Source organism: Phaseolus vulgaris, chromosome 6 (genome assembly GCF_000499845.2).
Source record: "Phaseolus vulgaris cultivar G19833 chromosome 6, P. vulgaris v2.0, whole genome shotgun sequence".
NCBI classification, from domain to species: domain Eukaryota; kingdom Viridiplantae; phylum Streptophyta; class Magnoliopsida; order Fabales; family Fabaceae; genus Phaseolus; species Phaseolus vulgaris.
This window is the reverse complement of record NC_023754.2, coordinates 30334107-30351123: the sequence shown is the minus strand read 5'-3', so window position 1 is coordinate 30351123 and position 17017 is coordinate 30334107. Positions and strand designations below refer to the sequence as shown.

The window sequence follows — 17017 nt, the reverse complement described above, 5'->3', positions numbered from 1 at the left end:
ATATATATATATATTAAATAAGGAAAAGATAAAAGAAAATATATACTTCTCGCATACAATATAATTTTCTTTATATTTAATCAACGAACTAATAGAAGTAAAAAAAGTTATAAATAAAGAGGATGAATTTAATTTTAGAAAATAATTTATAGGAGAGAACAAATAGTAAAGAAAAGAAATTATAAGTTGGAATTATTTTATATAATTTATTTCACATGACTGTTTTAAATTTTTATTTAAATTAGTGAATGATTTAATTTTAAATTATGAAGAAGTCATTTCTCTCTCTCTAACTTTTTACAAAGACGTCCTTTACCAACAAAACTACACCTTAAAAAAAAGATAAGGCATTTAAATGGAGCCAATGAGTTTATGCTTAGAGAATAAATAAATAAACATTGACCATTCATAATGCTAATTATTTGCATCCACTTCTTGTACTATTTATTTCGTCTTATTTATTAACATATAAACCTTTCTCAAAGTTTTTATGTTTTTATTCTTGAAATTGAAATTAGTAGAAAAATCTATTGTGCCGCCTTGATTAAGAAAGGTTAGTATGACGAGAATGAAAAGAATTTGTTTAACTTTTATCCTATTAAATATAAAGATAATATTAGTTCTAACGTCTTATACCTTATCTCAATTAATGTGATAAAATATTTAGCTATTTTAAACAAGATCTACATACTACAAATAACATTTAAGTAGATTTTAGATAAAATAATAATAATAATACGTATTTAGTTAATAATTTGATTTCTTTTATTTATTTTGTGTAATTTATTCCTTTCAGCATAAAAAAATAGTTTTCGATAAACATTTCAATGCAACTCTTTTTTTTTTCAATTAACAAGTGGATCAGATAAATGAACCAAAGAAAGGTAGAGAAAACATACAAAAAATAAAGGACAAATTCTTACTTCACCTCCATATCTTATCAATGTATTTCTATATTTTTTTATTTATTTCAATAATATTCTTTTGAGTATGGGAGAGAAAGTGTGATCTCTTTTTCTTCATTTTCAAATTGTGATGCTTGTTTGAGATAGTTACTTATGGTCGTGGATGATGTTGATGGTTAAGATAAGTTTTATGATGTTTTTACTCATAGTTGTTATATTTTTGTTCACTTTTTTTTTTAAAGTGACGAAATCCATAAAAAAAACAAAATATAAATATGGAGTACAAAACTTAAAAAAATTGATAACATCGAATACAACAAATAATCTCAATAACTTTCAAATGATAAAGTGTTCTATTAAACATTGTGTTATAAAGAAGAAGGTACGAGGATGCAGGAGATTATGGTTCATTTAAAATTAATTAAATTTTGTTAGAAAAATAAAACTCATTTTTCACAAATTAAAAATTAGTTGTTAGAGTTATTTATACACAAAAGATACAAACACTACACATGCATATGTTTTTTTTTTAATTTGTTACTAAATTGATTTAAGTACCGTAATTTTATTTTGGCTGCCTCAATTATTACGTGTTTTTCTTATATTACATTGTAATTATATTTTCTATAAATTTAAATTTAAATAATAAATATAATCTGTTTTGTAAAATTGCAAGGAATGATGTCCACATCCTGGGGATAAAAAACACCATATTTTAGTGACAAATATCTTTCCATAAATAGGAGGCTTGATTGAGGGATTCATTGTATCAGATGGCCATGGAGGTTCACGACGCCAACCCTTTCTCTGTTTACTCAATTACTTCCATTCTCTTCCTTCTCTTCATCTTACTCAAATTACTTCAAAAACGGGGTTCCAACAACTCATCCACCAATTTAGCTCCAGGACCTAGAACACTACCTCTCATAGGGAACTTACACCAGTTTGTAGGTTTGCTTCCTCATCACTGCTTGAAAAAATTTGCAGATAAGTATGGGCCAATAATGCACCTAAAACTAGGAGAGGTTTCCAACATCATAATCACCTCACCAGAGATGGCCCAAGAGATTATGAAAACACATGATGTTAATTTCTGTGACAGGCCCAACCTTGTATCGTCTAGAACAGTTTCTTACAACAATACTGACATAGTTTTCTCTCCATATGGGGAATATTGGAGGCAAGTGCGGAAGATATGCACGGTGGAGCTACTAACCGCAAAGCGCGTGCAATCTTTCCGGTCAATAAGGGAAGAGGAGGTGGCGGAACTGGTTAAGAAAATAGGTGAAAGTGAAGGGTGCGTTGTTAATCTCAGCCAGAGCATTTACCCCATGACCTACGGAATAACGGCACGTGCGGCTTTTGGTAAAAGGAGAAAGTATCAAGGAGTGTTCATTTCAAAGATCGAGGAGCAATTGGAGCTTATGGGAGGGTTTTCGGTGGCTGATCTCTATCCTTCTAGCAGAGTGCTTGAAATGATGGCGAAGGTGAAATTTGAGAAAATTCACAGAGAGATTGATAGGGTTTTGCAAGACATCATCGACGAACACAGACAGAGACATAGAAGCAGCAGCGAGTCGGAAGCAGTGGAAGATCTGGTTGATGTTCTTCTCAAGTATCAACAGGATAACGACTCGGATACTCACTTAACCGACGACAACATTAAAGCGGTCATCCGGGTTAGTGTGTCTCTATACATGACAAATATTTCACATGTTTTCCACCCACAAACATGACACCTACTTTTTAATAATAGAAATATAAATAAACTATGTATATATTAAAAAGTAGATGTTAAGTATACTTAAAAATTTATAAGATGAATTTTTTATATATTATGAAATATTTTAATTTTTAACTAATATTTTATGTTGAGAGTGTTATTTTGTATGCGAAACTATATATTTATAGGTGACTTGATAGTATGTGGCTTGAAAAAACTAATAAACTTTCGGTTTTTGATCATCATGGAGTTATTTTTTTTATTTTTTACTAAAATGGGATCCGTTTAAAAAAAATTACAAATTTAGGCAAGTCGTGTCAATTCGGCACGACTTCATATGTACAAATTGTCTCAATTAGGCACAACTTCTGCCTTGTCATACTGAAGTCGTGTCAACTTGACACGACTTTTGCCACATCATAATTTGTTTAGTTCTAATTAATCTCTTATCATCATTACATATTCTGTCTCTAGCTATTTATTTTGCAAATTCACAACAATAATTCTCTATTTATTTTTCAAATACAATAAATTTTTATTTATCTATTTATTTCTAAATTCAATAACAATTTTCTTCATTTTTTAATTAATCAAATTATTGTATTACATTACTGTCAAACATGATTCATACACGATTATCCAATTTTTTGTTCCTTAAAACTAACACTCTTAGAAAATTATGTATCAAATTAATTTTTAACATTACATAACTTACTACCCAATATATAAACAATAAAAAAAAAATATGACGTGGTAGAAGTCGTGCCAAGTTGGCATGACTTCAGTATGACAGGGCAGGAAGTCGTGCCAAGTTGGCACGACTTCAATATGACAGGGCAGAAGTCGTGCCAAGTTGACACAACTTCAGTATTACAATGTAGAAGTCGTGCCTAATTGGGACGATTTGTGCATATGAAGTCGTGTCGAATTGGCACAACTTGCCTAAATTTGTAATTTTGTTTAAACAGACCCCATTTTGGTAAAAAGCAAAAAAAATAACCCCATCATGATCATAAACCCATAAACTCTTGTTAAGATAAATTTTAATTGACTTTGATATTATATTAAAAAAATTAACATCTTATTCTGAGGTTGTTGCCTGTATTTTGGACTATATATTTATGGATGACGTGACTTAATAGCAGGTGGTTTGATAAAACCAATAAACTCTAAGATAAACTTTAATTGACTTTGATATTATATTAAAAAACTAATATCTTAAATTGACACTGTTTGCTTGTATGTGAGACTATACATTTATTGATGATTTAATAGCGGATGGTTTGATAGGACCAACAAACTCTTGCTAAGATACACTTTATTTTACTTTGATATTATATTAAAAAGTGAATTTTAACTACCTTTAAAAATTATATACTATATTGGTTGTGTATTCCTTTATATAATAATTTTGAACTTTTTATATTTTATTTTGAACCCTCCTTGATACTTCATGTTATTTCCTCCTCTCCTGTAATAATTTATATTTTGCAGGACATATTTATCGGTGGAGGAGAGACTTCATCTTCTGTAGTGGAATGGGGGATGTCAGAATTGATAAGAAACTCAGGAGTGATGGAAAAAGCACAAGCAGAGGTGAGAAAAGTGTATGGTGAGAAAGGATACGTGGATGAGACAGAATTACATCAGCTGATATACTTAAAGTGCATCATCAAAGAAACATTGAGGTTACACCCACCTGTACCATTGTTAGTTCCTAGGGAAAGTAGAGAAAGATGCCAAATCAATGGATATGAGATACCCTCTAAGACTAGAGTGATTATCAATGCTTGGGCAATTGGAAGGAATCCTGAGTATTGGAGTGAAGCTCAGAGTTTTAAACCTGAGAGGTTTCTTGATAACTCCATTGACTTCAAAGGTACACACTTTGAATTTATCCCATTTGGTGCTGGCAGAAGGATCTGCCCAGGCATTACTTTTGGTATCCCCAACGTTGAGTTGCCACTTGCCCAATTACTTTACCATTTTGATTGGAAGCTTCCCAACAAAATGAAGAATGATGAACTTGACATGACTGAGTCAGGTGGAATTACCCTTAGAAGAAAAAATGACCTCTGCTTGATTCCCATCATTCCTCAACCTTAAAATGTAATGTCCAAATTTTATGTTATCAACTATTTAACTTTTGTCTTTTACTACTTTCCACCTTATGAATTTTATAAAAAGTTTCTTTATGAGTTGTTATCATTATTCTTTCATTTACCTTATTAATTTATTCAAAATTTATTTTCTTAATAAAATAAAATCATTAAATATAAACAATTTTTAGAAACAAAATAATTAGTTGTTATAATAACTATAAACTATTTTGAAGACTAAAAAAAAATATTTCTAAATTAGTTTATATTATTATTAAATGCTTTCTAAATTGGTATATGATTAGCTGTCAAGGTTTTAACTACTAATTATTTAGATTCTAAATTTGGTAGAAAAAATTTGGTTGTTAATTTAGAAACCAATTTTTTTAGTATTTAAAATAGTCTCTAATTTAGTCACTAAAACAACTAATTATTTTTTTTTTCTAAAAATTGATTTTTATTTCATGATTTTATAATGACCTTAAATTTATTTCTTTCAAAATAGTTTTCAATGAAATAAACTTAATAAAACATAAATAATAAGTCATGCATATGAAGCATGAAGGTAAATACAATAGCTATAAAAAGAAATCTATGCATACTTAAGGTTCATTACATTCAAATTCAATATATATTAGCTATCCAATATATTATGAGTACAAGATATTTTAAATATATAAAAATAAAAAGGAAGAAATTGTAAAACTTAAAAGATGAAAGTCCTTTCTTTTAGTTCTAGGTGTTGACAATGCAACCAATACTTCACAACATGTAAAAAAGTGTTTCCCCTTCTAATAAAGTTATCTTGTGTCTATAAAGTGAACTTTCTCTTAATTATATGTTGTCTTCTTGAATAAATATAACCGAGAATAAAGAAACTTTACTGAGAACTTTCATATATTGAATGATTTCAATTTTTTTTGTACTCTTTGGTTTGATTTTGGTATGTCAAATTTTATGTATTATTATTATTATTATTATTATTATTATTCAATCTCACAAATATTTAGATTTTAATTTTAGTTAAAAAATATTAAATTTCAAGACATTTTCACAAGTTTGAATAGATTTTTTAATATTGAAAAAATAAGAATAATTTTTTTATTTATTAGATTTTAATAAATATAGAATTCTATTATAGGAGTTTTTAGATTTTCAACCAAACACAATATAAAAAATATTAAAAAAATAATCTTAATATATTAGATTTGTACATTATTATTGTATACTTTTTTTATTTATTTTACTAACTAACTATGAATAAAAAAAAATATAATAAAGAAAAAAAATATTTAAAGATATAATTGAATTTATATTAAATAGCTTATGATATAAGATTTTTTACAATTCATAATATATAAAAACATCAAACCTTAAAAAGATAAATAATTAAAAATTATATTATATGTAATAATAAAAGATAATTGAGTGAGAGAGGACAATGAGTCTTTTTATGTCTGTTATTCACGAGTATTTTTTTTATGTAATAATAATAATAATAGTTACAATAAGAAACAAAAAGCCACTAAAATAAAAAATATATGATAAAAATACATTTACAAAAATAAAGGTAAAATTGTAACTAAATTATATGCACCACAACCGTTGAAAAAATAATACTTTTTATATATTAATATAAATATATTAAAATTTATAACACAAGGATGGATATTATACAAAATGTGTATTTCAAAATGTTGAGAAACATCAAATATTAATATTTTTATAAATTTATTCCATATTTTAATTTCAATTTTTTTTATAAATGTTACATATTTTAATAATGTTACACATTTTTGTCTCATTATTTAATGGTGCACATTTTGTCTTAGCATGGTAAATTTTTTGTTTTTGTATAATGTTATAGTGCATATTTTGTCTTCACATTATAACATGACCAAAACAAATTTAATTTAAAAGAAGAAACTAAGCAGAAAAAAAGGCTAAAGCTAGAATACGTTTACTTTTAATCCAAGATTTTTTTAATTAAAAATATATTTAGGTGTTAATAATAATCGCACTATTACAAAAATAAAAAAAGCAAATACCTATTCAAAAGTTTAAGAAAAAATTAATTTTTTATATAATTTTTGAAAAATATAAAAAAAAACACAAGTTAAATCTCAGTAGACAAATATTGTACTGATTTTGTAAGAAAAAGAGAAGTGAGATGCATTCTTTTATTTTTCTTTTTTTAATTCCATTTGTTTTATTAAATGACCATAAAATTTTTTGCTAATTTTGTTTGAGGAATTCCCCCAATTAAAATGTAAAGTTAAAAAAAGAAAAGAGGCACCAAAATGTAATTGTAGTTGTGGTATAATTTGACCAGTTATATCCAAATCGTTGCAACCCTAATTGAAAAAGTATTATTTGATCCAAAATACAAGCTCTTCAAAACCAGAACAACAATCACTCTGCCCAACATCATCACCAAAGCTCTGCAACCATTCTGCCATGTAAGTCTCCAAGCTTCTCTCTTTCTTTCGTTTCTCATGTTCTAGATCTATTTTTTTTCTTTCATCAATGTTTTAGCCCTTTTTATGTCTTTCTTGTTTTAAATCTAGGGTCTTGAAATTCCACTGCAATTGGTTTTGTTGTTATTTTTCACGATTGATTGCCACAGATCCTGTTTTTATTGAAAGTGATTTGGGGATTCTCTGTCAATTTGATTCAAACGTTATTTTTTTAATGCCGGGTTTTTTCGATACTCTCTGCGAAATGAAAGATGGGGATTCGCTGATTTCAAGCGTTTTGGGTGTGATCCCTTCTGAGATTGGGATAATCCAAGGTTAGGGTTTTGTAAGGGATGCTTACTAGGTCATGCCACGAACTGATGTGGTTTGGTGCAACCAAGTTAGTGATTAATAGTCCATATACTCGGTGTATGTTTGCTCCCGTTTTTATTTACGTTGTGTTATGTTATGTTGCGCGTGGGATGAATTCCTTCGAAAATGATTGTTTGAATGACTTTTGTGATGGGTTTGCGTTGTGTTTAGTATAAACCTAATCTCTTAGGAGCCAGACAAATATCTGCTTATGGAACCCTTTTTTGTGAAAAAGAAAAAGGTTTCCTTTTTCTTTAGTTTGACATCGCTGGTTCCCTTCACTTGTTTGCGTAAGCATTGAGTTTTTTGACTTTATATGAATGTTTTGTCCAGTGCCGATTTAAATTATCTTCATTAATAATTAATAACTAAGGTGTATTAGTTTGAATGCGTATGGAAAGTTTGGCATATATTGGATTTTGGTTAGTTCAATTTGGTGCTTAAATTGTAATTGTGGTGTCATGGCGATAGCTTTTGCCGAGTCTTTTCCATGTATTACTTTACGTTTTTCTTTTTTTGACATTCTCTACTATTTATTGCATTTCATTTATGTTTGGATTGTATTATGAATCTTAGGGCCGACGAGGAACCTGTTGATCAGAAGCGATATCTTGAAGATTCTTGCAAACCAAAATGTGTAAAACCTTTACTGGAATACCAGGTGTGCTTTTTTGAAGTGTATAATTATATTCTGTATCATTTGAAGATGAGATTTGTTCATAATTTAAATTATCAATATGATTCTTTTATGTCAAGATTTTAAAATCAACTATAATTGAATTTTCAGTTATTGGTTGGTTATAGTGTTCCTCTTGGACTAGTAAAATTTATGACCTGGCCGACTAAAATTTATAACTGGAAAATTATGTACTGATGATGAGTGTATAAGGAAAAACAAATTAAGAGGATACTAGCAAGAGTGTAGAAATGAAGAGAACTAAGAAATGCAATGCAGTGAAGAAATATTGGAGTTTTCTGGTTTCTTTGGCTTAAGGTATATGATCTTATTATCTGAGTGTTTTATAGCTGATGAATGGCCAAATAGAGATGAAATGAAACTGAATTATTATGTTGGGCTACACAATGATAATCCGGCCATTTTTCCTTTTTTCTGATATATTTTTCTTGTTTTATCATATTCTATGTTGAATGCAAACTTCTGCTGTGTTCGTTTTTTTTTTTTTTGGAGGGGGGTGTTAGTTGGAATTCTGCTCCTAAGTAAAGAAAGTTTGTACAGAACTGCTGGTAGATGGATTTGTAGCATGTGAATATGAATTTGCTTGTGTAAACAACTTGACTAAGTTTCTCGAATAGGTGCTTATCTTTTAAGTTCTTAGTGCATCATGTTTCTACAATTGCACAGAAAATTGAGTTAAACTGTTTTCATCTAAAGCTTTAAGCTATCACGAAAGCTTACGGATATCTTTGACCCAAACAGTATTCTCACAAGTCTTCCAAACAGTATTGTTAAATAGCTGCAATTGCATTGCGGAATTCTTTGGATTGGTGATAGTGACTCTTTCTACTATTGCAACTGCCATGGATTTTGTGGCATGCATCCTGCATCCTCTTGTCATCTCCAGCGAGTTTGCCCAAATGAGCTTTTGAGCTAGCAATAGCCAATCTTAATGCATTTTATTTTTATTTGCATGAATCTTAATCATGTTATACATATATAATTGATATGTATGTGACTATGGTATAGTGGATAATTGGCTTTCTACCATTTTTTGCAATCTGCAATTCACAACACTGCTCCCAAACCGACACTTTTTCAATTACGTGTATTTATAAGTGTAAATAAGCTCTTCTAACTGTACCCTAAGTATTTGTCACATGATTTTTGGCAGTGTTTACACAAGTACAAAAGGAACTTAATAAGAAGCAAGGCCTAGAAATTACAGTTTTAAGGACTCGGGGTAGGATGGTTATATTTTAGGGTCAATGTTTTAATGAAAAAAATTGCACGATGGACTTCCTCTTGCATCAGCTCCTCTCTTTTTAGTACTCATATTCATATATCATTTGTGGGCACCTTAGATTTTTGACTTGTTAGATGAACAGAGATACCCTTAGCGAGTGTTAAATTGTCAAATTTTTGTTCAGTCTAATTTTTTTGGCTGAGAAAAAGTATCGTTTAATTTGCAACAGGCGTGCATTAAGAGGATACATGGCGATGAATCCGGGCAGAAACACTGCACTGGACAATATTTTGATTATTGGTTTTGTATTGACAAATGTGTAAGTATTATTTAGTCAGTAAATAAACAGTCATTTGGTTTGCTTGTGTATTCTGTGACAAGATCATCATCCTGTAATGCAGGTCGCGCCCAGGCTATTCAACAAACTGAAGTGACAAGGAAGGATTTGATGGCTTATTATCATTGCATTCTGTTCTACTTTCATTCCCAAATAATTTCGTCTAAACTTTCGATATTATAATAACCAAACTATATGCCCTGTATGGTTATTATTGTGTTTATTGTGAAGTTTTGAGTCTATGGAAGACCTTAGATTATGATTAATAAGAACATTATTCCGAAATTTGGAAGGATGTATTTTGGAATGGATCCAACGTTTTTGAGTTTTGTAGTATGGATTTTCTTTTGTTTTTTCTGTTCAATGATCATAAAAGAAAAACTATATTAAGAAAAAGAGTACAACAATTAAATCAAGTTTGATTCATTGAGTTGTACATTTTAAATCAAGATCAAATACGATTTTTCAATTAACTCTGGTTTTTTAAATGTAGCGAGCATTAAGATCATGAATAATTAACATGTATGAATGAAGAAAATCATACAATGTTCTTATAGATATTGTATCAAGGAGAACTTTCACCAAAAGAGTATCTAAAAGTTATATATGAATTTGTTTATGTTGAACTCTTCAATTTCTCTCTTTTCTTATTTAGTTTTGTCGTGTATTGATAGATATCCAAATTTCAAAGAGAAAAGTATATATACGTTGTTAGGAGACAACTATATAACGTGTATTAGACAAACTGTAATTTACTGAGTGAATCTTAATATTTATGCCCCTCCTTCACAACAGGAACCAAAGAGATTAATTCAAAACCAGAAAGAGATTAAGATGTTTCATATTATATTTTAAAAAATAAAAAAATAAATTTAGATGAATTAAAATTATAAGTAGTACAATCCAATATAGTTGGATAATTAATTTTTTTTTAAAATTATTTAACAAAAAATAACTATATTGAAAATATATAAAATTATAAATTGTTATATAGAAATAAATAATTTAAATATTCATAAATTTAAAAATTATAATTAAAAAATCATTTTATATTAAATATAAATAGTATGATATTTATAATAATAATAATAATTATTATTATTATACTTAGAATACTAATAATTATTATATAATTTGATTATTATAAATAACTACATATTTTTGTATTAAAATTTTATTTTATTATTAATTATTATTATTTTATTTTATTTGATTAAAATATTTGTATTAATTAAATTTATTTAATATTAATATTTGTAATAAAGTCTATTTTTGTTTATAAAAAATATAAAAAATGTAAAATCCTAAAATAAAAAATAAAAAAAAATTAAGAAAAAAAACTACTTTCTTTTTAGTTCTCAATCTTTGATCTCTTCATTTCAAAGGAATATGTGATTTATTATTCACACTTATATCATCATCTCCTTTTCCACAATATCATAAATCTAAATAAGGAATATATCCTTACAAATATATAATAATAAGTTGAAATTAAGATTTTTATCATCTATATCTGCTTTATCTTTGACTTAATGATAAAGCAAACATAGAGACGATTTTTTTTTATCCTTTTGTTTTAGCTTTACTTTGGTTACAATTACTTTCAATAGGGGATAACCAAACAATATGTCAATTAACAGACTAAGTAGCAGGAAAAAAATACGGACAGCAAAGATGATTCTAAATGTAATTAATGGCATCAAAATTCTGACAGAACATAGACACGTAAACTGCATAACAATTCAAATATCAACTACAGCAACAAACTCTAGATTGGATGCTGCAATCACTTGTGCAAAGCACAAAGGCAATTCTTTTCACCTACGTCTGCCGATATACAGTAAGGTTGATCCTTTCCATCTTGAAACCAGGTAGTACGCTTCTCCAGAAGCTCGTTCAGAAAATCATCCAGCTTCTCAATAGTGATGTTTGGCATCACCACCACATGTGCAATATTCCCCTTGCATGCCAACTGCCACCTGCGTATAAATTCCTCATCGTGTGGCCTCTCAAACACAACTGTGCTGCTCAGCTCATTAAGCATTGCACCAATCCCAGCCTCAACAAGGCGATCTTTGAAGTAGTGTGCATTTCGCAAGCATTTCTGTACTTCTTTCTGGAAACCTCTGTATCCTTTCCGATTCAAGGTATACCAAAGGAATATGGGAGCATGGCCATTCCGACTACCCATGATCGTGGCATCCCTAGAAGCAAGGTATTCCACATCCCTAGAAAGAGCATTAACATAATCCAATCTTGTTATCTGCACACCACAAGGCATGGGACAACCTACAAATTTGTGGCCAGAAACACTGACACTGCCAATAGGCTTCTTAAAAGTAACTTTCGGAGCCTGAAAAGCAAATACAAGGTAATACAGAATAAGGTGAGGTTCACATAAGATGGGTTGACCAAGAAGCATGGAATTTTAATATTGCGATTTTTAAATACAACCAGTTTATAACAAAATGAACATTCCCTGACTGAAATTGGAAAAGGAATGATGCAGTTTCATGGCCATGTAAAATAATGGTGACAGACACATTTATACTTAATATATAAAGTGGGTAATAAGCATTAAAACACATTCTGCTATCGTTAAAATTATGACTTTATAGCAAGAGCACAAATATATGACAAAATGAGCCATCAGAAAATAGACAGGTTATGCAAGGAAGAACCAAAATGATGAAAATTAAACCAGAACCCAAGTATGATAACGCATCATGAGTTTTCTATTGGAACAAATAAAGATAACAGATGAAAATTTCATCATTACATCTCATACAAGTTAAAACAATTTATAGTAACAACTTCACATACTCGTTTCACGAAAGGCATCATGAGACCAAACAAGGCCCCGTCACAGTGGATGTAGAATCTGTCCTGCGAAAATCCAGCTTCTTCAAGTTTCTTTATAACCAGATCAAGATCATCCACAGCTCCTTTCACAGTTGTACCTGCACTTGTTTCAGTTGTTTGTAAGGGTTAGAATGAACAAGGCAAGAGGAAGGGAGAATGGAATGGGATACAGAGAAACAAATGGCTAATTGCTCGCTTGCCTATGTTCACATTTACAATTGCTGGCTTGTCCTGATTACGAAGAAGCTTGGCCTTGAAATCATCACAATCAATCTCCCCAGACCAAAGAGTATCAATCTTCACACACTCCATTCTGTACATTCGAGCAGCTTTAAAAACAGAATAATGTGACTCTCGTGAGGCGTACAAAATCCCATTTGGGAAAACCTCTCTCCTGCACAAAAGTCATATAACCATATTAGATATTCTTCAACCTTACCAAATTTTGAAGATGAACAAAATAAGACTAGCTGAAACTAACCCAACTAGGATGCCATGGAGATTTCCTTCTGTACCACAGTTTGTTATATAGCCCCAATACTCATTTTTTTCCAGTTCCCACAGTCGAGCAAACCAATCCAAAACACCAACTTCAAATTGACGGGAGTGGACACCATAGTTGCTTTCAATAAATGGATCTCCCAGGTTATTTATAGAAAAATGCTGAAGTTGTGAGAGTGCACCATAATCGAAATCCAAATTATAGGGGTACCCTGGAATAAAATTTTCATAAATTTATAAGAGGTATACTCAACTCCAGAGGCTAATTGAAGTGGGCAACAAAAGTTACACGAAATCCCGAGAAAATTATTTCATTGATGTATTTGTGTGCATGGTGTACCAAGGCAATACCAAGAGAATTCAGAAATAACACAGGAAGTTAAAAATTCATTTGAAGAAGATAAGAAAATATTAACAAGGGCAAAGTCTATTACAATTACAAGTGTCAAATGATTTTCTTGGTGTCAAGATGGAGACTTCCAAAATCAGGTACTATTTAGCTCCAGAAGAAGCTAGATTACTACTAAGTAAGGAAGCCACAAATTATCAAAGCATTAAACACAGCAATAGACACGATCAAGCGGGGTTCCTAAAACTTAGAAATGAAAAATTATCTACCCAATTATAAAATTATGAGGGAAATAAAAATGTGAGTGAATGATCATCCAACAAAATTGGCATAAGTCCATGAACCCCTTGAAAAACCAAGAATATTTTATCAAAAGATCTCTCGATTTGAAAATTCAGGATTTGAATTTTTGTCCATGCATTGGAATCTCCTACATAGCATCGATTTATTTTAAAGATTTTATTACATTTCAATTTTGAGGATGCAAGACCATGAAATCATTACGGGTTTGGAATTTCAAAGTTAGAAACCATTAAGTAAATCCAGATTTCGGAAAACACACTAGGACTACAGCGGAGATGATTCTAATTCTAAGGTGAACATTTTCATGGTAGGTTAAATGAATTCCACAAAGCTATGACAAAAACATGCTGGGATTTCCAATACAGATAAAAGAGAAACATGAGCCAAACAGAGTATGACATGGGATTAGATGAGCTAAAGAAAGAAATACAGATTCAGTGCTAATTGGTGATTGCTGGTGCTGGGTTAGGTTGACACTACCAAGAAGCTAACTAGATTTGCCGCATCCGTATATCAATTGTCTAGTAAAAAATCACAGGGTGAAACCTCTCGTAAATTAAACAAAATCAGTATCAAGATCTGTATAATTTGATTGATTTTCTAAATAACGTACATAAATGTAGTCAAGAAAGCAAGAAGATCATCCAAAGAGCAAATATTGTCAAACCTAAATGATGTTTTGTCCTTTCAGTCAAAGCTCTTTTGTATCTGGCCAACACACTTGCGATATGAGCTTCCCGGTCCCCAGTAATGTCGTCATCTGCATCAGGCTCTGTGACTTCTAGAGACATGGTATGAATATTTCTTCCCAGAACTATTAGTCTTTTCTCTTTTTCCTTATAGACCTGCACCTCTTCATTGCCGTTGTCTACAACTGCAGGAGGCACAGGATCCATGACTAAAGATGTTGCGTCAAAATCCTCAGGCAACGGTTCGACTGCTCCGTTGATTCTCAAATCCTCATTTAAACCGTGAACACTCCCAACCATTTTGTTATCGCAACACAAAAGCACCTGACATAAATGGATTGCAAGAGCGAATTAGAAAAACGAGAACTAAAATCCAATAAAGATAAAGCAAAAGACCATATAGCCCAAAGACAGATGTGAGAAACCGAGTTTTCACATAGGAAACCAAGCCATCACTCTCAAATCCGAATAAATTTAAGGAACACAACCTACGGAACCGCACAATTATTTTACTCTATCAACCAAATACTTCTCGTGCAAGCAAGACCGCGCAAAAGGAAACAACACCTTGAATGCAAACAAAATTTATACACAGATCTATTTAATTTTCCTTTGAATACACATATTTAAAAGAATTTATTCTAAGCCATCAGTGTGAGCTCAGGCACCAATAACAAAACAAAGATTAACTTACAAATGCTCAATTAGCAGAAGATAAAGGATTAATAATTCTTATTTAACCACATATCTAAAACCAAAACCAGAGCAGCGAGTGTTCCTCAAACACTTTGGAAAAATAGCAAGGAGTTTTTGGTATGACCTACGGCTTTACAGAATCAAAGCATGTCAACCACGAGTACAGAACATGCAAGCTGAGAGAACAACGATCCAAGCAATGAGAGATAGCAAAATCCACGAGCACGGTAAGAATAACAGAATAGGCACAATAGTTAACACTCTAGGAGATGATGCATGGTTAAATTAAAAGACGATAATGAAAGTAAGATGCGAGATCTGATAGAAAATGAAGAAGAAAAGCTAACCGCAAAGAGAAGCGTTGGAATCGACAAAGGAAAGAGAGAAGCAGCGAAAAACTCGGCCTCTGGCACGAGAGAGATGCAATAATATGGGGCAAACGGAGTAATACAATTTTACTTCCCTCCTTTTATATCTGCGTCAGATTCCGTCACGCGCTTCAACTGACTCCTCCATCCACACCATGTTTCGCCAATGTCCCTACAAAGATCTCAGAATCTATGCAAATGAATTCCCTACGGTTGTTTGTTCCACTGCACGAAATCTGGACCCTTCAATTTATATTTTATGATTAAACATGTGGGATGAAAATTATAATGGTCCTTAGATCATAACTGCACCATCCTGCAGCTGCTTTTTAACTGTAGGATGTCCTTGTCACCCTAATGTGTTGTAATAAAAATCTGAGAGAATCTCACTCTCTTTTTTTCTCTATTTTAATTTTATAATAAATAAAATAAAGTCGTGTTAGGACTGTAATTTTACTTCTATAAACTGAAAATTGATTTTCTTCTTCAAAAACATGGCTTTCATCAAAATCACAGAGATTCCTTTTAAGTTTTTTTCATAGATGCATTAATGAATTAAATAGACGTAAAAATAAAGAGTGAGATTGAATAATGATGAATAGCCAGAAAAATTTATCAGTATTTTCTAAATCAGTTCAATGTATTTTGACAAATGCTCCTATATTATTTGTGGGGAGCAATCATGACTCACCACTAGTAAGGAGTGATTCGACTTGTTATAAAATAGATTAAATTAAATTAATATTATATGATTTAGTTTGAATATTTTTTTTACTTATTGTGAATTATTTTATATCATGGTTGTTGTATTTGTAGTTTTAATTTTCTCTTATATTAATAAATAATTTACATTATTTTATAAATAAAAATATAACAATATAAATTTGTCATCTAAGTATAAATATGCGATAAGTAAAATATAATTAGAGTGTAAAACAGCCTGCAAATTACATATGTTTATTATTTTTTAATTAACTATTATATCTAAACATAATAAATAGTTTCATTTCCAGTTCAGTCGGATTTCAGAAAAAAAAATATTAGAAAATTTTGAGTTTCGATTAGTTTTCTCATCGGTTATTTAAAATGTTTTTATATTATGATTTACTTACAATAAAACGGTTAGAATTATGCCTTTTTTAATACAATCTTAAAATTAACCACAATTAGCCATTATGCCTTTTTTAATACAATCTTATATGTATCAATTATGACTCAAATTGCTTATATACAATTTTTTCTAATTCATACTTATTGATTTTAATCATTCTTCTTTCTTTTTAATTTTCATATTTTTGTTTTTATTTTATCATTGTTAAACTTTTTTCTTGTTTATATTTCTATTTTTCACTTACTCTTATATTACATATATGCATATATTATAACATAGAAATGGAATTAAATAAAAAATGTTATAAATTTTTTGTTAAGGTAA

General features: G+C 30.0%; 3 protein-coding genes across 3 annotated transcripts; 2 read left to right on the top strand and 1 right to left on the bottom strand.

Moving 5' to 3' along the window:
• Nucleotides 1–1647: 1647 nt before the first annotated feature.
• LOC137832828 (cytochrome P450 71D10-like) lies at nucleotides 1648–4836 on the top strand. The gene is made up of 2 exons (XM_068641183.1): nucleotides 1648–2584; nucleotides 4123–4836. The coding sequence occupies exons 1-2, from the start codon at nucleotides 1679–1681 to the stop codon at nucleotides 4732–4734; spliced, it is 1518 nt and encodes a 505-aa protein (XP_068497284.1). The 5' UTR covers nucleotides 1648–1678; the 3' UTR covers nucleotides 4735–4836.
• A 2199-nt stretch (nucleotides 4837–7035) lies between these two features.
• LOC137832823 (cytochrome b-c1 complex subunit 6-1, mitochondrial-like) lies at nucleotides 7036–10099 on the top strand. Its single transcript, XM_068641179.1, has 4 exons — nucleotides 7036–7186; nucleotides 8132–8216; nucleotides 9707–9796; nucleotides 9879–10099. Coding segments are annotated over exons 1-4 (210 nt in total). The 5' UTR covers nucleotides 7036–7184; the 3' UTR covers nucleotides 9912–10099.
• Nucleotides 10100–11478: 1379 nt separating this feature from the next.
• On the bottom strand, nucleotides 11479–15886 carry LOC137832822 (serine decarboxylase 1). The gene is made up of 6 exons (XM_068641178.1): nucleotides 15562–15886; nucleotides 14497–14842; nucleotides 13158–13389; nucleotides 12877–13070; nucleotides 12638–12774; nucleotides 11479–12167 (listed from the first exon to the last, which is right to left on the bottom strand). The coding sequence occupies exons 2-6, from the start codon at nucleotides 14816–14818 to the stop codon at nucleotides 11601–11603; spliced, it is 1452 nt and encodes a 483-aa protein (XP_068497279.1). The 5' UTR covers nucleotides 14819–14842; nucleotides 15562–15886; the 3' UTR covers nucleotides 11479–11600.
• Between the last annotated feature and the right edge of the window lie 1131 nt (nucleotides 15887–17017).